Below are 21,398 nucleotides of genomic sequence, written 5' to 3' on the forward strand. Positions count from 1 at the left end.
ACACACCATGTGATCCTAAAAGCTTGCTTTTGTGCCCTGTCTCCTGCGGAGCCGCTATTCCCCATCGTCCTGACGGAGTCCCCAGCATCCACTAGGACGTTAGAGAAAATAGCAGTTTTAATATGTAACTAATATTTTGGTTTGGTTTGTATAGCGCTGACACTTAGAAGGCCAGATACACATTGGGGGTCATTCTGAGTTGATCGCTAGCTGCCGTTGTTCACTGCGTAGCGATCAGTGGAAAACAACGGCTTAACTGCGCATGCGTATGGTCCACAATGCGCACGTGCGTCGTACGGGAACGAAGTCCATTGTGGTTTTGCACTGGTTCTAGCGACGATTCCAATCGCACAGACGGCCGCAAGGTGATTGACAGAAAGAGGGCGTTTCTGGGTGTCAACTGACCGTTTTCAGGGAGTGTTTAGAAAAATGCAGGCGTGTCGGGAAAAACGCAGGAGTGGCTGGGCGTTCGCTGGGCGGGTGTGTGACGTCAAAAGCCATCCCTCAGTCGGTAGAATCAACGCACAGGATAAGTAACTACAGGGCTGGTCTTGTTTTGCACAAAATGTTTTTGCAGGTGCTCTGCTGCACAGGCGTTCGCACTTCTGCAAAGCGAATATACACTCCCCGGTGGGCGGCGACAATGCGGTTGCACAGCTGCTAAAAACTGCTAGTGAGCGATAGACTCAGAATGACCCCTATAGGCGTTAAAGTCCTGTGTGTAGGGATGCCTTTCAAATAAAAGCTAAGTGCATGTAAATAGATAAAAATCATTGCACCAAAGAAGAATGTAATCCTCACTGCATAAGGGTTAACTGTCCAGATTTGGAGATAACGCAGCCCCTCCTATCACCATGCCTCACCAGCTTTTACAATGTCAGCTTAAAAATTGTAAATGGCTCCTCATTTCACTTTGTGTCCATTTGAAAATGTAAAAAAATTAAATAAAAAATAAAAATCATTCTCTCAGTGGCTGCCAGGGCCCGGGGCATTCCTGATTTTACTGGGCCAGCCAGCACTGTTATAATAAATACAAACTGTCTGTTTTTAACCACCCACATACCTCATGCCTCCATTCCTAATCTCCTCCCACCTCAGCTCTGGTTTTAAACCTCCCGCAGACCTCATGTCTCTGTTTTTAATATATCCAACCTTAGCTCCTAGTTTGTGACCCCCTCCTATTTAGGCATTGTCTTTAACCCTCATACACACCTCATGCCTCCCTTTTTAACCTCACCCAATTTAGGCCTTTCTTTTTGAACCCCAATCTCCCATTTTACCCCAAGACCTCAGCATCCTTATCCTAGGCACCCACACAATGTAGTAACAGATCTTTTAGTTGCCCTATTTGGTTGCCTGTCCGAGCACCAGGAAAAGTAGAAAAATCAAAAATAAACAAAAAATGATCTAGTAGCAGCACAATTATTGCGGGTATAGGAAGCCGGTGCCTAATTCCTAGAGGTCGCCAACCAGAACTAAGGTAATAATAACTAGCTATTCCCTGAATACTCAAATTAAATGATTGCTCCTATTTTCAAGTTTTTTTAATTTTTGTTTTGTTTATAATCTGTATATACATCTGTATTATTATTATTATTATTATTATTATTATTATGAATTATTATTATTATCATTATATTATTATTATTATTAATAATATTATTGTTGTTATTATTATTATTATTATTAGTAGTAGTAGTAGTAGTAGTAGTATTATTATTATTATTATTATTATTATTATTATCATTGTTACTATTATTATTATTATTATTATTATTATTATTATAATATTATAATTGTTATTATTATTATTATCATCATTATTATTATTATTATTATAATTAGTGTTATTAATATTATTATTATCATTGTTATTATTTTTTTTTTTTTAGCAATTTTTAGCAAAGTACGGCTGGACAGAACCAGTAGTTTGGGATGAATTTCACAAAAGCGATAAGGAGCCAAAAGACATGAGCCTGATGCAGGAGGCGATAACGGATACGGCGGAGCCGACAAAAAGTCCCTCATTTATTGAAGCACTCAAAAAATTTCAGAAGCTCAATAACTTGCCAGCCACTGGAAGATTAGACGATGCCAGCATTAATGCCATGAACAAGCCCAGGTGCGGCGTGCCCGATAACCAGTTACTGAAAACCAATCGCAACAAGCCCACCTTACCCGAGGTGGCAAATAATGCCAGCAATTCTAAGAACACCACAAACCAAAGTGCTGACCCCCCCAAGATCCGTAGGAAGAGGTTCTTGGACTTGCTGATGAACTCGGACAAATACAGAAAGGAGCAGGAGGCCTATCAGAACTCTGGCAGCAGAGTGTTCAGCAAAAAGCTGCTGAGATGGCGAATGATCGGAGAGGGTTACAGTAGCCAGCTGTCCATCAATGAGCAGAGATACGTGTTCAGGCTAGCCTTCCGTATGTGGAGCGAGGTTATGCCCTTGGACTTTGAGGAAGACAATACTTCACATTTATCCCAAATTGATATAAAGCTCGGCTTTGGACGAGGTATGTAAACGTTTTGTTACCTTCTAGTGGGCACATTTTACTTTCAGTGTGAACGCTTAATTGATTGCTGATGGGGTTTTCTTTTCAGATGCAAAATTGTTGGTTCTGTTGGACATATAACTGTGGCCTTCAAGGTACTGGTGGTTCTTTAGACGAGAGACGGCCATTGAAAACTGATGGTTGGCAAACATTAATGCACCTGGTTGTGATGGCTTCCACCATCACATTTCTGATGATTTAGGACGTCATTCCTGCAGTGTTCCTCAGGAAAGAGAACCTCTGTGTCTGTAGCACAGATCCATTGTGCATGCGCAAGCATCAGCTGTTCACTACACACTAGACTACTATCGATGGATAAACCATCAAATGGCTAGCAGGCAGTGAGGCAACAATTCAATGGCCGCCTTCTGATGGCCAACCTTACTTCAGACATTATGGGGCCATGCTGATGTTCATGGAAATTAGAATTTTGGGGGTTATTTTGACCTGATCGCTCGCTGCAGTTTTTCACAGTGCATCGATCAGGTCAGAACTGCGCATGTGCCGGCACCGCAGTGCGCCGGCGTATGGCTGACAGCCGATGGCTGTCGTTGCCTAGCGATCGCCTCTGCCTGATTGACATGCAGAGGCGGTTGCTGGGCGGGAGTGGGCGTCACGGCGGCATTTGGCCGCCGTTTTGTGGGCGCAGTCTGGCCAACGCAGGCTTGGCCGGACCGTGCGGGGGGCGGGCTGCAGCAGCTGCATGTCGTCACATGCAGCCGCTGCAACCCAGGCCGTGACAAGTAGCTCCCGGCCAGCATGCAAAAGCTGCGCTAGCCGGGAGCTACTCCTGAAGTGCGAAAGCATCGCCGCTGTGCGATGCTTTTGCACTTCTGCGACGGGGCAGGGACTGACATGCGGGGAGGGCTAGTGTCTGTGTTCCTGATCGTAGCTGTGCTAAATTTAGCACAGCTACAATCAAGTCGGAATGACCCCCTTTGTTTGTAACTGTTCATGCATCTAGAATGCTAAAAAGTCACATTGTGCATGTGTCTCATAGGGGTCTATGGGGGGAATTCAGCGTTGATCGCAGCAGCAAATTTGTTAGCAGTTGGGCAAAACCGTGGGGGTCATTCCGAGTTGATCGCAGCTGTGCTAAATTTAGCACAGCTACGATCATCTTCCCTGGCATGCAGGGGGACGCCCAGCACAGGGCTAGTCCACCCCGCATGTCAGTACGGCCCCCCCCTCAGACAAATACAAAAGCATTGCACAGGAGTAACTCCCGGCCAGCGCAGCTCCTGCGGCTGGCCGGGAGTTAATTGTCGCTGCCACTGGCCACAGCGGCTGCGCGAGACGTCACGCAGACGCCGCGGCCCGACCCCCAACGGTCCGGCCATGCCTGCGTCGGCCGGACTGCTCCCCCTGAACGACGGTGTTAAGCTGCCGTTTAGGGGGAGCAGTCCGGCCGACGCAGCGACCGCCTCTGTCTCAGAGGCGATCGCTAGGCAACGAAAGCTGCCATGCGCCGGCGCACTGCGGCGCCAGCGCATGTGCAGTTCCGACCCGATCGCTGCGCTGCGACAAACTGCAGCGAGCGATCGGTCGGAATGACCGCCCATGTGCACTGCAGGGGGACAGATATAACATGTGCAGAGAGAGTTAGATTTGGGTGGGGTGTTCAAACTGAAATCTAAATTGCAGTGTAAAAATAAAGCAGCCAGTATTTACCCTGCACAGAAACAAAATAACCCACCCAAATCTAACTCTCTCTGCACATGTTACATCTGCCCCACCTGCAGTGCACATGGGGGGGTCATTCCGAGTTGATCGTAGCTGTGCTAGATTTAGCACAGCTGTGATCAGGCACTCAGACATGCGGGGGGACGCCCAGCACAAGGCTAGTCCGCCCCGCATGTTAGTGCCGCCCCCCCCCCCCCCCCCCCCCCCCGCAGAAGTGCAAAAGCAACGCACAACGGTGATGCTTTTGCATTTCAGGAGTACCTTCCGGCCAGCGCAGATCCTGCGGCTGGCCGGGAGAACCTCTTCGCTGCCCAGGTCACAGTGGCTGCGTGTGATGTCACGCAGCCGCCACGGCCCGCCCCCTCCAACGGTCCGGCCACGCCTGTTTTGGACAGACTGCGCTCCCTAAACAGCAGCTTAATGCCGCCGTTCAGCCCCCTCCTGCCCATCCACCGCCTCTGCCTGTCAATCAGGCAGAGGCGATCGCTAGGCAACGACGGCCTTTGGCCGTCTGGCATGCGCCAGCGCATGCGCAGTACTGACTCGATCGCACCGCTGCGATAAACTGCAGCATGCGATCGGGTTAGAATGACCCCCATAGTTTTGCCCAACTGCTAACAAATTTGCTGCTGTGATCAGATCTGAATTACCCCCTATGTACTAAGCCTTGGAGAGAGATAAAGTGAACGGAGATAAAGTACCAGGCAATCAGCTCCTAACTGCCATGATATAGGGGGTAGAAGTCGATTTACCGACGGATATAATCCTGGCAGCCATTGAGCGACAGTCAAAATACAGACACGGTCAAAATACCGACATTCATTATGCCGTCATGTTCAAAATGCCGGCATAGTCAGAATACAGTCATTTGAAATGCCGACATGTTAAAATGTTGTTAACTCAGACACTTCGGGGGCGAGATGTATCAAATTATAAAGAGAGATAAAGTGGAGAGAGATAAAATACCAACCAATCATCTCCAAAACGGACATTTTTCAAACACAGCCTGTAACATGGTAGCTGATTGGCTGGTACTTTATCTCTCTCCAAGGTTTGATACATCTCCCCCATAATCACGTACAGTGGAGACCATACTCTGATGGAGATTCTGCACCTAGCATGGTGCTTCCAACAGTTGTGATTAAAGCCACTTAAAGTGGGCGTCACCACTCTTGCGCATTCAGGCGCAAGGGGAAGTGCTTTTACTAGCATTCGCATAATGTTGCAGACACGACTGCGGTAAAACATCTGAATGTGGCCACAGCACTGTGCGATCCAGAACATACCTCTTAACATTGATTCTGCATAAAGCGGGACATCTGTGCGGCGAAGCCGCGCCCAATTTTGAAAGGAGCGTGACCTGTGGAAAGGGGGCATGGCTTCGTGGGAGCGACGTTATCGCAAGCCACGCCCCCTGTTTCCGTCACTGAGGGGGCATGCCCAGCGCCCATAGCCAGATTAAGGGGGGGATGCAGGGCATACTGTACCCCGGGCCCCCCTTTGTCAGGGCTCCCCCGGCCAAAGCACACTGATATCACTAGCTTTCCCTCTTAATGTGAAAGCCAGAATGAGAGCAGGACATATGCAGTGCAGGCAGAGACACAGGAATATCATGTTTCATGAGCTAACGATAGAGCTTTCTGACCAGTGGAGAGATAGGAGGGTGGAGAGAGCTGTAAGTGACACAGGGAGCCCAAATTCTCCTCCTCCCCGCCTGGGTGTCTGAGTCCTGTGTAAACTGTAATGCAACTAAACAATTTGGGTCTAGATATAGAGACACACACAGAGAGTCCTCCTGAGTCCTGTCCCAGTGTGTAAGTAGTACAGAGGCTGCTGCTATTATTGCATGTGACCAGATAAATTATTTTATTTCTCTATGTGTATTTTAAAGTTGTTTAAGTTGTCTTTGTTCCACTACAAGACAATTTTATAAAATAGTTGTCTTTCATTTAGGTGGAGTTACTGTATAAACAGTACCCAGGCATTAAACTATTAGTTTACAACTAATATATACCATTGGTTTAAATTTAATATACACAATCTATACCTCCCACCATGACCCATTCCCGAAGGGACAAAATGCTCTCTACCTGGACTTCCTTCTTAATATATGATTGCAATCACCTGTGTTGAAATACCTTTCTTAGCAATTAAATAGTTCAACACAGGTGACATCAATCATATATTAAGAGGAAAGTCCAGGTAGAGGGTATTTTGCCCCTCCTGAAATGGGACATGTTGGGAGGATTGCACAATCTAATATACATCCCCCACCTTCCACTGGGGCCCCCCTGTCTTAAGTGCCACGGGCACCCCCAAGGCTTAATCCGGCCCTGCCAGCGCCCTGTGAGCCGCTGGCATGCCCCCTCTCCTAAGCAGGGCAGTGATGACAGGAGCCTCCCAACTGCCCCCCCACCCCACCCCCACCGCAGGACATTGCGGCCCGCGGGTGGTACAGCCCCCAAAAATCGGGACAGTTGGGAGGTATGCCAGAATCAGCCCCTATACTACTAACTGTGTCCATCTGTAGCTGAATTCAATAACAGGATCCCCTTCAGGCCCAGCTGTGTAGGAGGCTGTTCACATTAAAAAATATAGATGGCTGGAAAATAAAACATTATTTATTAAATTAGCTCAATAAAATGTAAATTGCAGTATACTATTGTCTGTGGTCAGAAAAGGGTAAATATTATACATGAATCTACTGCTGCACATATAAAATTACCCCTCTTTTTACCACCCAGTGGTACTTAATACAGAAGTGCCTCCACCCAAGCTATAATTCGTCTAATGGACTTGCTTGGGTAAGCTCAGTGTCGGACTGGGGTGTGAAGGGCCCATCGGGGAAATGCGGTGGTAGGGGCCCATGCTTAGAGGCCTGGGAGGAGAGGGTGGGCCCCCAGGCAGTGGGGCCCACGCCCTGGTGTCCCAGTGCTATACGATCACACAATGGTACATCAGTTGTTCCAACATGTAAAATTACTCTTAAGGTGTGTACACACGGTGAGATAAATCTGTAAGATTCTGACTATATAGTCAAAATCTTAAGGAAAGTTAGTGCACATATCAAGGTGTTGCGATACAGTTTAGATCCCGATGCGCGCTCCCGTGGGGTTGGTATCGTAAGGCTAGATAGACTGTGTAGGCAAGTCAACCCTAACTATCTAGTGTACAATCTAGTACAAAGTATAGTCACAATTGGCACTTAGTCAAAATCGTACATAGACAAAATCTCAAGCACAGATAGTCACAATCTGTATTATCTGGGATCTTGGGGAAATCGTATCGTCAAAATCGGGCATAGCAAGGATCTCACCGTGTGTACACACCTTAACAATTCAATCCTGTGCTCAGAATTAAAACAGTGCTAACTTTTCAATTTACTCCATGCATTGATCCAATGTCACTGGCATATCATATGAAAATAAATAAATAAATATATTGATGAAGCTAAATATTTATCCTTTAACACAAGCTATTTACTAATACCGTGAAGCCGTAATGGCCGCTAGACCTCGTGCACGTGCTACGCACTTTGTACACTATTTGCGTACAAAGACCTCGCACGTGGTACGCAAGTTACGTACACACGCTAAGCTGGGTGTACGGAATACACACAGCGAGCGTACACACAGACAATATCCTTTTTAAACCTTAAACAGAATATGCTTATACTGTAAACCTTAATATTTAAGCCAGCAGTTTGAGTGGTTGAGATGCTCAGAAACCCTTAGTAATAAATGGTGAAACACACAGACACTTGTTAAGGTTCCAACACCTTACTAGATGATTTTAGTGTGTAAAAGGGAAAAGAAAAACAGTTTACAGCTTATACACTACAGTCCTAACATTAATAACTAAACAGAATAACTAGACAGAAATATACACAATGGCGAACGAACGCAAACACAAATACATAGAATAAGAATGAATAGCTTACATTAAACGGGTAACAAAGTGGCCACAGAGAAACATACCATACGGGGGAACACTCGCTAGCGCAACCGGATCCAGTCCTCCAATTCATCCGACAGATAAATGTTGATGAGAGAGAGTACTGGCCGGTCAGGGGACAGTGGCCTTTATATACACAACATACAGTACACTACAATGGGCCCTACAATCTCATTGTTCATTGGACACAGGAATGTCTCTCTGCATTATAACAAAAGGTCATAGGTGGATTTGAACAGGTGGGCTGTGACTATTTCAAACTGCTCAGGTGGGAGGTATCCATAGGATTCCCGCCGCATGGATAATGAACTGCAAATACAGTAAATGTCCATAAACTTCTTATAGACATAACTATACGCAGGAGCGATTAATCTCTTCCTAACCATGGGGGTCATTCCGAGTTGTTCGCTCGCAAGTGGATTTTAGCAGATTTGCTCATGCTAAGCCGCCGCCTACTGGGAGTGAATCTTAGCATCTTAAAATTGCGAACGATGTATTCGCAATATTGCGATTACACACCTCGTAGCAGTTTCTGAGTAGCTCCAGACTTACTCGGCATCTGCGATCATTTCACTGCTTGTCGTTCCTGGTTTGACGTCACAAACACACCCAGCGTTCGCCCAGACACTCCCCCGTTTCTCCAGCCACTCCTGCGTTTTTTCCGGAAACGGCAGCGTTTTTTCCCACACACCCATAAGACGGCCTGTTTCCGCCCAGTAACACCCATTTCCTGTCAATCACATTACGATCGTCAGAACGATGAAAATGCCGTGAGTAAAATTCCTAAGTGCATAGCAAATTTACTTGGCGCAGTCGCAGTGCGGACATTGCGCATGCGCATTAAGCGGAAAATCGCTGCAATGCGAAGATTTTTACCGAGCGAACAACTCGGAATGACCCCCCAACACCGGAATGTTTCTAAAAAAATACTCTTCAGTTAGGTACTAGACACCACTGTTCAACCTTTGTCAGACCCTTCGTATCATGCAAAGAGGAATTCCCATGTCCACGAACCATTTACATTAAACATACTTGCAGACATTATTAAAGGGAATATTATCTACAAAACGCACTATTTTAGTTAACTATGCTATAAACGAGTCGCCCGCTACAAGCTCATAAACTCTACAGTAAATACGCATATACCGCGCGTAATCGCCGGAGCGAGTGTACGCAATTTGCGGACATGTGCACGTACGGCAGACTGAATGCACATGCAGCGGGCATGGGGTTAGTATATGGCAATGTGAAGCATGATATTTTTCGACTTTGACAATATATATATATATACAGTTATTCAGTGCACTTTTCGATGATGAGATTTACTGGCAATATATTGATTATCCGAAGGAAAGTATTATTCAGTGTTATCCAGGTATTAGCTATTTACTAGTCTCCTGGAGATGAGATCCTGTGCCTTTCCTTTTCCTGCAAATTATGCATTATGAACCCATCTCTCCCTCTTGGTAGTTCAAAGATGGGATACAAGTGCGCCAAAGTATATAAGCAAAGTGTATCTGTTACAGACAACACCACTTCTGGCAATGTATGTGGGGTTATATCCCTTCCATTAGTCTGATGTCCAGCAAATAAAGTATTAGTCTTGTGTCCCAGCAGATAGCTCCGTATACTAGCTCTACTGCCTGTATTGAGTCCACAGACATGCTGAGAATATTTGCAAAAGTTAAGGTATAGCAGCAATGTCTCTAGTAGATCACAAAGTTGCTCACTTTTGGCATTTTGAGGTACTTCCAGCTCAAACTCGGCCAGTGTGTATGGCCGGGCGATGAGCAGTAAGCGCTTCTGCGCATTCACGCATCATCACTGCCCGCCGCCGTCTCCTACTGTGGAAAGTGCGTCACACCCCCGTGAACATCGCTGGGCACAGGGAAAATAGGTCAGAGTGTATGCACTCAGCTATTTTCCTGCCTCCGATGTTTACGATCATCACTGTGCATACACACTGGGCAAAAATACCCAGTGTGTATGCACCTTAAGGGAGACTTTTACTGGAAAGAGTTATGATGCTATACAAAAGCCATTAACCCATAATGCGCCCCGAGCACCTGACTTTGTGCCAGTAAGTTACGTTTGCAGGGAAAATAACAGGTCACCTTGACACTGGAAAATATCACTATACAGTACGTGTACATTTGTCTTAATTAGCGTTTTCAGTCTCAGAAAGCATCTGTTTCCTTTACATCCTAGGCTGGCGATGATTGATAATCTGCAGTGTTCTATGTGCCTAGACTGTGGATAGTTATACATCTACCAATAATTGCACCTCTCTGTGATTTGCTTTGGATATAATGAAGATAAGATAGTGGAGACTGTGGAACTGTGACCGAGTTCTCAGTAAGGGGCTGTTTGTACCTCTGAAACATTATTATATGCAATCCTCAGAGAAATCCAGAGGTATATTTTGCCTCTTTGTAGCATTCATTATAGAGAACTCTCAAAATGACTCATGTACCACCAGGAGCCTTTCTGCCCTTGTACAAAACAGACCTATAAATGGGACATTTATTAAAAGCGGTGGACGAGAAAAAGTTGTTGAACCAAAAGGAACCAATCTTTCTCTTTTATTGTCTGAGCCAGTAATGGGCCACGTACGGCCCACCGGGCATTCATCTGCGGCCCCCAAATCATTCCTACTTTACGGATCATCAATTCTTTTATCTGCTTTATGTCTGGATGGCTCCAACACGTATTTATCTTTAAGTCCCACTCTCCACCCAGGTCTTATGTATAAGGGAGTGTGGTGGCAGGGGGGTGTTATAGGGCAAGTGGGTGGGATGAGAGGAAATTTGTGGTCAGTGGGGTCCTAAGTGGCATATGAATGTGTTTTGGGTGAGTGGGCATAGGGGGAGATGTATCAAGCCTTGGAGTGAGATAAAGCGGAGACGTTGCCCAAGGTAGCCAATCTGATTCTACCATTTATTTAGCACAGTCTATGAAATTACAGTTTGATGCTCTTTGGTTGGTATGGTCCACTCAAATGTTTGATGGGGCATCTTTGTAGGCAAGCAGCGGATTAGAGATTTCACTAGAAAAATGACACTATCGGTCCAGACAGATTGCCCAAAGGTCTGATGGGTATAGGATCATTGGTGTACTGGTCTACATTCTCAGAATGAGCTAGGGATGGCCATCGGTGGGTTATCCATCGATGGTTACCATCGATGGTACCATAGGTGGATAACCTCGATGGTGGGCAGCTATCTGTAAGGGAAACATCAATAGTTTTGCCATTGATGGTCCCCATTACTTTAGTATTGAGCTAGACGCCGACCAATCAGAGCCCGGAAGCGTGGCTCCACGGGTGTCCGGGGGCGGAGAAAACAGAAAAATATTTGATAGCTCTTTATCATCGATGGCGGGAAACCATCTGGTTCTCCCCCATCGATGGTAAAAGTAGCTACCATCGGTCATAGACCATCCATGATTTCAAATCATCGATGGTCGATGGCCATCCCTAGAATGAGCTCTCCAGCCTCAGTCAGTGGTCCAGCCCTGCTTATAGGAGCACACTGTAATCTCTGCAGTAATACACGCTGACCGGTGAGTGCTGGAACGGGCTGTAAACACAAGTGGGGGATGGTGCTTCTCAAGCCATGAATATATATGTATTTTATTATATTATCAGTCGTATTAAATGTAGACTTGTCTTTCTCCATGTCTGAACATAAAATGTTTTTCTTTTCCCAGTATATGTAATGTTTATACCATTTCCAGGTCGCCACTTAGGATGTACCCATGCGTTTGATGGTTTGGGGCAGGAATTTGCGCACGCTTGGTTTCTTGGGGACATACATTTTGATGACGATGAACATTTTACAGCCCCCAGCAGTGACAACGGGATTAGTCTTTTGAAAGTAAGTGATTTCCACTGTATAGCCCCCTCTCCGGGAGATCAAACATGTATTTTATTCAATTAATGTTTCCATTTGGTTGAAGCTCATGTACTAAGGACCTGTATATGGCAAACATTTTTGAGGACATGGGACGGCTGATGCAGGTATACTGCTGTGAATTATCATTGCAGTGGGCGCAAGGTGCCGGGCATGTGGCTGCGGGGTAGTCATGACCCCATGTATAAGACAGGTGCGACCCACAGTTTGACAAAAACACCGTTCTAAATTTTCTGCAGACAACAAAAAAAAAAAAATTGATAACAATCTTTGGATTGTGAAAAACATATGCCCAGGCGCCTGGGTATAACCACCGGGGTACTTTATAATTAATGTTCTCCCTCTAACGAGCGTTTCAACAGCCTGGATAAAGTGTCCTGTGATTCGTCTAATGGGCCCATAGCTGACGCTGCCTGTGTATAATAATAACATCCATAGTTATGCTGCTGCACAATTACAAGGGACTTGCCAAGTGGAACTGGCTGTTAGTATTCATATGCTGTAATACTGGGGCCACAAGACATTAGGGCCACATGAGGTTTCCAAGCTGCCCCTTGTTTCTGACGCACAAGGAACACATGCAGTCACAGGGCCTGATTTAGAGTCGCACGCTGCTGCAACCACTTGCTCGCTTTATAACATAGTCGCTTCTGCAACTATATGCTACTGCCAGTATCAGCCCTTCCCCCTGCGTACAGCCGTGCGTCTGACTGTGCGAGGGCTGAGGTGCCCACTTTGAGCGTCCTCAGATGCTGTATCCTGCTTGATGCGTCTTTAGACACCAACATCGGTACCACTGATACAGTGCATGATCCAGTGTATGCCGGCGCGATGTATCATTACAGCATGCATACAGTATGATTTACCGACGGACACAATACAGACGGTCCTAATCCCGGCAGCCATTGGCCTAGTTAAAATACAGACACGGTCAAAATACTGACATTTGTTACGCCGACAGTCAAAATGCCGACATAGTCAGAATACCATCATTTGAAATTCCGACATGTCAAGATACCGACATGAGTTTTTCTGTTTTTCCCCCCTGGTGTCAATGTCGACATAGGTCGGCATGGATACAGTCAAAGTGTACCGAGTCCGCTCGCCATGCTTCGGGCACTATTATATCCCCCCTTCAGGTCCACTGGTATGGTAAAGTATGAACAAGTCTGTTTTTGGACAAAAATTCCTTAAAAACACATGTCGGCATTTTTACATGTCGACGTTTCAAATATCGGCATGGTGAACATGTCGGCATAATGAATATCAGTATTTTGACTGTCGGTCAATGGCTGTTGGGATTATGACCCTCGGTATCGTGTCCGTCGGTAAATCAATTGCTACCCCATGCCGACTTTCATTGCATCGTTCCATCTGCAGCACATTAGATTGGGACGATGCTGTGAACAACCTCCGTGCAGGCGCAGTCGGGTGTACACTATATGATATATCGCAGATCCGCGTTGGAACTACATATCGCTTAGCGTGTACCCAGATTTAGCCGTGCATCTGAAAGCCAACTGCGACACTGTTCACACAGCGCAGTGTGTCCTTGACGCATGCGCAGTGGAAAGCATGACTGAACTGCGTCATCACTGACATCAAGTGCGGCTCATTCTGAGCCACTGTCTGATCTGCGTTTTCCATAACTTGCATCCCTCTGCCTGGCTGGCTTGTTTCTACCATACAGGGCCGGACTGGCCATCTGGCACTTCTGGCAAATGCCAGAAGGGCCGATGGCCACGTGGGACGGTTCAGCGCTCACTGAGACACGCTACCACTCAGTCCGGCGGCATCGTGTCTTAGCTGTCAGGAGAGGAAAGCACGCCAGCACGGCTATGTCTGGTGGCGTATAGTGGACTTCAAACCAGCCGCCGGTTCGTGAGCCAATCAGAGCTCGCGGACCGGCAGCCAATCAGGAGCCACCACTGCCGGTCCGCGTGCTCTGATTGGCTCACGAACCGGCGGCTGGTTTGAAGTCCGTTACACGCTGCCAGACATAGCCGCGCTGGCGCGCTCTGAGCTACTGACAGCCTCAGTCACATCACAGCCGGAGGAGCAGCAGCACTGCTGTGGGGGCAATTGGCTGGCACTGTGGGGGCATTTGTATACCTGGCACTATGGGGGCAATTGGCTGGCACTGTGGGGGCAATTGTTTACCTGGCACTGTGGGGGCATTTGTATACCTGGCACTGTGGGGTCAATTGTGGACCTGGCACTGCACTATTGGGGGCATATGTCTGTGTATCACGTCCCATTTTAATTGGCCACACCCATATTTTTGGCGCGCGCACACAGTACCTCTATGGGACACTCTCTCTCTGATTGGTCACCTCTTAGCCCCGCCGGGAGTGCACACAGACGCGCTCATTCTAGTGAATGGGGCGCGTGAGTGTCCATGCCCCTTTTCTGGAGCGCACGCGCTTAGTTACAACCTTTATTTTTCCATACCCCCACTTCAACATTTCCACTTCAACCAATGGTTGTGTGTATTTTAATACAGAATGATGTACACTTGTATGTTGTTATAATGTTAATTATATTTGTAAGAGCATAGACTAAGAAGTAGGAGGAGTCAGGAATAGTAAGGGGAGGAGTCAGATGCTGACACCGAGGTGGGCCTGTGTGCTTCAAAAATGCCAGGGCCTATTTTTGGTCCCAGTCCGGCCCTGCTACCATACGATATTGAAAACAAATATTACATTGAAATAGCCGATGTTTAATCATATGTACGTTTTATACAGTTTAGTTTTACTCATTACTTGAGCAGAAACACGAGGTAATGAAACAAGGATCTGAAGTTATTTGAATCCAGAGCTGTGACCCCCCCCCCCCACCCCAACGCTTTTATCAATACACTCATAACGCCAGCCAGACGTAGACGCGGTAACGCTGTGTGCTGCTTTCTTCCCAATTAATAGGTTGCAGTTCATGAAATTGGACACGTTCTCGGACTATCTCACATCCACCGGGCTGGATCAATAATGCAACCCAATTACATCCCCCGGGAATCAGGGTTCGAACTGGACTGGTCTGATCGGAAAGAAATACAGAACCTATATGGTAGGAAAAAATATAAAGTAAATAATATGTGCCCAGTTATATGAAATGTGACATCACTACACAACTATTATAAAGGTACATCAGAATATTTATAGATGTGCCTGTCACTTGTGTATGTGGTATATGCAACATGTTTTTATAGATGTGCCTGTCACTTGTGTATGTGGTATATGTAATATGTTTTTATAGATGTGCCTGTCACTTGTGTATGTGGTATATGTAATATGTTTTTATAGATGTGCCTGTCACTTGTGTATGTGGTATATGTAATATGTTTTTATAGATGTGCCTGTCACTTGTGTATGTGGTATATGTAATATGTTTTTATAGATGTGCCTGTCACTTGTGTATGTGGTATATGTAACATGTTTTTATAGATGTGCCTGTCACTTGTGTATGTGGTATATGTAACATGTTTTTATAGATGTGCCTGTCACTTGTGTATGTGGTATATGTAATATGTTTTTATAGATGTGCCTGTCACTTGTGTATGTGGTATATGTAACATGTTTTTATAGATGTGCCTGTCACTTGTGTATGTGGTATATGTAACATGTTTTTATAGATGTGCCTGTCACTTGTGTATGTGGTATATGTAATATGTGTGTAGGTCATATGCTGTAATTGTACAGAACAGACAGGACAAAATGCTAGAGGGGGAATCCCGTCTAATGGTGAAATACTGCCGCCGGCGCCACAGGCTTTTCTCCCGGTGGCTGGGATCCCGCTGTCGGTACGTGTACACACACACACACACACACACACACACACACACACACACACACACACACACACACACACACACACACACACACACACACACACACACTTTAATGAATTTTTTTTTAAAAAAGACAGAAAATTGGCAATTGTCAAAGAGCTTGCAATCTGTGTTGCTCATAAGTAACATAAATATATGTATAAAAGACAGAGACAAGGTACAGAATTGCATTCAAATGAAAACAACCCTAATCAAGTGTATTTAGCAGTGTATACCTGTGTTATGCCTGCAGCACTTTCATCGTGCTCTTTATTACAGTGAGTAGATGTCTGTGGACTGCCCATGGGTGGTCATTCCGAGTTGTTCGCTCGCTAGCAGTTTTTAGCAGCCGTGCAAACGCTATGCCACCTCCCACTGGGAGTGTATTTTATCTTAGCAGAAGTGCGAACAAAAGGATCGCAGAGCGGCGGCAAAGTTTTTTTGTGCAGTTTTAGAGTAGCTCAATACCTACTCAGTGCTTGCGATGACTTCAGACTGTCCAGTTCCTGTTTTGACGTCACAAACACGCCCTGCGTTCGCCCAGCCATGCCTGCATTTTTCCTGGAACGCCTGCGTTTTTTCGAACACTCCCTGAAAACGGTTAGTTGACACCCAGAAACGCAGCGGTCAGCAGTGAGACTGAAAAGCTTCGCTAGACCCTGTGTGAAACTACATCGTTCATTGTAATAGCACGTTGCGGGTGCACATTGCACCGCATACGCATGTGCAAAAATGCCATTTTTTTGCCTCATTGCTGCACAGCGAATGAATGCAGCTAGCGATCAACTCGGAATGACCACCATTGTGCATTATTATTAACTGTTTATTATACACTAGGTGCTTCATCGCGCCCTACGGGCGCTCTTCACACCGTCGCAAGGGGCTACGTCCCCTTAACACTTGCATGCCTTTCTGGGGTTCAATATTTGTATTATATAAAGTATTACCTGCATTCCTTTGTTAGTGGTTAAATATTGCACAATGAAAGGGCGTGCGATGGTGAAGGAGGCCCAGCCCCTTGCGACGGCGTGAACAGCACCTGCAGGGCACGATGTACAGAATGTAGCGGGTGCGGGGGGGACTGCGGATGGTGTCTGTAGATGCTGCAGGTGGTGGGGGGGGGCAGAAGTGGGGGTGGGGCCCGGATGGGGAAGAGTCGGGAGGTGCTGCGGGTGGGGGAGGGGCAGAGGAGTGGGGGATGCAGATTGGGGAGGGGTCCGGAGGCGCTGCGGGTGGGGGAGGGGCAGGGGTGCCATGGGTGGGAGAGGGGCAGGTGTGGGGATGTTGTGGATGGGTGAAGGGTTCCGGAGGTGCTGTGGGATGGGAAGGGGCGGGAGTGCCGGGGGTGGGGTAGGGGTCCGCAGGCGCCATGGGTAGGGGAGGGGCAGGTACGGGTGGTGCGGCGCATAGGGAAGGAGGTCCGGAGGTGCTGCTGGTGGTGGAGGGGCAGGTGCGGTGGTGCCATTGGTGGGGGAGGGGTGGGTGAGGGGGGGACCGCGGATGGAGGAGGGTGTCTGCAGATGCTGCGGGTGGAGGGGGGCAGGTGTGGGGGGAGACATATAAAGGGGGTGGATGGTGGAGGGGGCCTGGAGGTGCTGTGGGTGGTGAAGGGGTGGAGGAGTGGGAGCCGCGGGTGGTGTAGGGGGTCTGGAGGCACAGCGTGTGGGGGAGGGGTGGAGGGGAAGGTGCGTAGGTGTGGTGCATTGGGGAGAGGTCTGGAGGCGCTGCGGGTAGTGTACCTGCCAAAAAGGTAGTTGGAGGGTATGCAGTAACAGGGCCAGGACAGGGGTGACAGGGTCAGAAAAGGGGTGACGGGGCCAGGACAGGGGCGACGGGGCCAGGACAGAAATGACAGGGACAGGATAGGGGTGACAGGCCAGGGTAGGGGTGGCAGGAACAGGACAGGGGTGACAGGGCCAGTATAGGGTTGACAGGGCAAGCACAGGGGTAACAGGGCCAGGATAGGGGTAACAGGGCCAGCATAAGGGTGACAGGGCCAGGATAAGGGTGAAAGGGCCAGGATAAGGGTGAAAGGGCCAGGATAAGGGTGAAAGGGCCAGGATAAGGGTGACAGGGCCAGGATAAGGCTGACAGGGCCAGGATAAGGGTGAAAGGGCCAGGATAAGGGTGGCAGGGCAAGGCCAGGGGTGACAGGGACATGACAGAACACAGGGCACGGGAGAGATTGGCATTAGGGACAAAACAGTGGTGACAGACAGATGTGTGTTACCGGAGTCACTGCTGCTGGCTGCTGCTGTTCCACTCCAACCTGTTGGGATCTGCTGCTGGTGGAGACTTGGCATGGCTGACTCTCTTAGGCTGGAGTCCTGCTTCCTCTGCCCGTCTGCATCCCTCCCCCCCTCCTCAGTCACACACCGCAGACCTCGCGCAGCTGCCGGGCACTGTGGTAAGGGGAGACTGGGAGTGACTGGTTAGCCCCCAGGAGATGCTGCAGCTTGAGGGAGGAGGGGGTCGGAGCCTGCAAGCAGCTCGGACTTCTGCAGCGTTACCCGCCGGCTAAAGTGTGTGAAGGAGCTGGGCGCACCTCACTGTGGGTGGCAGCGCTGCAGCTAGCGGTGGGGTTGCCGGGGCTGGAGATAACAGAGGCAGTACGGAACCTGCACAGCGGCAGGTGCCCCACAAAACTGCAGCTAAGAAGCGTGGAGTGTGCCAGAAAGTGACGCTCCTCTGCGCCAGAGAGGGGGGGGGGGTCAAGCACACAGTGAGCCGGTGCCCGTCTGTCTGTACGGCATACCCCCTCACACACCCCCATACCTCCCAAATGTCCCGATTTTCGCGGGACAGTCCCATTTTTTGGGGTCTGTCCCGCTGTCCCACCCGCGGGTCGCAGTGTCCCGCGGTAACGGGGGGGGGGGGGGGGGTCAGTTGGAAAGCTCCTGTACTCGCTGTTCTGCTTAGCAGAGCAGCGGTGAATAGTGGAGACAGAGGGAGAGGGGGCATCAGGGGGTATGGATTAAGGGGGGGTTCCAGCAGCAGAGCCGGATTAAGGGGGGGGGGGCAGGGGGTACGTACCGTTGGCCCCACAGTTTTAGGGGCCCCCCCGGCTCGAGTAGCTCTGTCCCAGCTCAGAAGCCCCCCCCCCCCGTCCTGCCAGCAACAACGGCAGCATTGTGCTACTGTCAGCACACGCTGCTGCGTGTTGGCAGGTCTGTGGTGTTGCAGGGAGGCAGCAGTCTCCCTGCTTTCTTCTGCCTGTGCGGGTGTGTAGGTGGGAGCGACCACCTCCTCTGGATTTACCCCTAGCTGAGGGGCCAAAATTCCATAAAAAACAACAACGGAATTTGTGTAAGGGGGCGTGGCCTCGCATCCCGCGATTAGGCCACGCCCCCAACCCACAGCAGGCACAGCAATGAGATAGGGCTCCCCTGTCTCAAGTGCCCTGGCCCCCCCGGACTCATAATCAGCCCCTGGGGGCATGCCAGCAGCTCACAGAGCGCTGGGCATGCCCCCTCATTGACGAAAATGGGGCCCTCCCGTGAAGCCACGCCCCCTTTTCGCCGAGTGTGTGTCCCTCCTTCTGTCTGAAAAAAGCTCCTGCAGAAAGCTGGGAGGTATGCACCCCTGCCTGTGCCATGCCCATACTATCTGCTTCTGCTCCTAGTCTCCTGTAGATTTGGCCAGATCTGTGACTCATTTGACTAACTCCGCCCACTGTTGTGACTCCGCCCAGCGTTAGCAAATGAATCACAAAGTCACAGATCTGGGCTATTATATAGGAGATGTTATGTGTACTATACTTAGTATACAGACTGTGTTACTGTATCGGTACTAGTATACTGTATAACAGTATTTTCTATGCTATTAGTTCAGTAATCTGCCAATAAAGTGCAGGTCTTCGGGAAAATGGCACCAGCACCTTGTTCCCAGGAACTTCTCAACTGCGCATGTGCAAATCACAGGGTAAAATCGCAATTTTCCATGTGATTTCTGCTGCTCTGCAGCACTAGTCCGCCAGCCGACGCAGGACTCCGGAGACAGCAAAGAAGTAAGTATAGCTATATATGGGTGGAGGGTGTGTAGTGTGGGCCCCCTGGCCCCGTGTCACCACACACCCTGCACCCATTATAAATACACCACCTATCACATTTGCACCTGACCCCCATTATCTAGCTGGTGTATATATAGATGGGCAGAGGCCTAACAGGGCTTATTAGCCACCTATGCTGGCCATGACCCCTGAACGCATGACATCATGCAGAAGGAACAGATCCACCAACCTCAATAAGCACAGAACTGCCCAGAGCACCCTACGGTGCCCCAGGGGGCTGTCTCACGCTGGACTCTGCTTGTCTGGAAGCTGTTGTAGTGATTCTGGTACAAGGTGCTGTTCCAGGGGTCTGGGACTGAGGGTCGACAGCACAAAGGTCGACACACCTTAGGACGACGCTAATTGGTCGACACACCTTAAGTCGACATGGACAAAAGGTCGACAGGAACAAGGTCGACATGGAAAAAGGTCGACATGAGTTTTTTATGTTTTTTTGGTGTCGTTTTCTTCGTAGAGTGACCGGGAACCCCAATTAGTGCACCGCTTCGCTCGCCATGCTTCGGGCATGGTGCCTTCGCTCCGCTACCGCTTCGCTCGGCACACTTTACCATTCCAATCGTAGTCCACGTGGATCGTTAAGTATAAAAAGGTTCAAAAAAAGAAAAAAATCGTGAAAAACTCATGTCGACCTTTTTCCCTGTCGACCTTGTTCCTGTCGACCTTTTGTCCATGTCGACCTTTTTGTCCATGTCGACCTAAGGTGTGTCGACTTTTGTGCTGTCGACCTGGAGTCCGGATACCCTGTTCCAGGGACCGGGGGGCAGCAACCGACCTCTTAGTTATGTATATGGCTTATATGCACTGAACTATGTATCTGCGGTATTCGGACTCTAGGTCGACACCCAATGGTCGACAGTGGATAGATCGACACTAGAAATTGGTCGACCTGGCCATTAGGTTGACATGAACAAGGTCGACATGAAAAAAGGTCGACATGAGTTTTTCAATTTTTTTGTGGACTTTTTCATTCTTTGCGATCCACGTGGACTTCGATTGGGAACGGTAACCCACAGCATGGCGGGCGATGCGAGCCATGCAAGGGAACGCGGTGCACTAATTGGGGTTCCTAGTCACTTGACGGCCAAAAACAACGACATAAAACATTAAAAACTCATGTCAACCTTTTTTCATGTCGACCTTGAGCAGTACACGTGTGTGGGAGGCCACAGCCTTTGAGAAGGGGTATATTTGCATGGCAAGCAGTAGCCATAGACTGGGGCTAATAGTGAAAGGAATGGCTCGGATGGGTGCGGTATAGGCCTCACATACGCTGCTAGACCCACGCATACACTGTTGCACCACTGGAGTGCATGATACACATTGATGTATTTAAGGTCTTGTATGGTCGGAACAGATATAGGGGTATATGTGCGGGTTTTCAGAAGTGGAGATGTTTCCC

General features: G+C 48.3%; 1 protein-coding gene across 1 annotated transcript in view; it reads left to right on the plus strand.

Annotated features, from left to right (window-relative positions):
• The window catches only part of MMP21 (matrix metallopeptidase 21), a 73,014-nt gene that overhangs the window by 31,268 nt on the left and 20,348 nt on the right, over positions 1-21,398 (plus strand). Inside the window, exons 2-4 of the mRNA XM_063963308.1 lie at positions 1,893-2,520; positions 11,932-12,071; positions 15,029-15,170. Of these exons, the coding sequence (XP_063819378.1) occupies positions 1,893-2,520; positions 11,932-12,071; positions 15,029-15,170 (910 nt within the window). The remainder of the gene's footprint in view (positions 1-1,892; positions 2,521-11,931; positions 12,072-15,028; positions 15,171-21,398) is intronic.

Source organism: Pseudophryne corroboree, chromosome 3 (genome assembly GCF_028390025.1).
Source record: "Pseudophryne corroboree isolate aPseCor3 chromosome 3, aPseCor3.hap2, whole genome shotgun sequence".
In the NCBI taxonomy this organism is placed as follows: Eukaryota; Metazoa; Chordata; class Amphibia; order Anura; family Myobatrachidae; genus Pseudophryne; species Pseudophryne corroboree.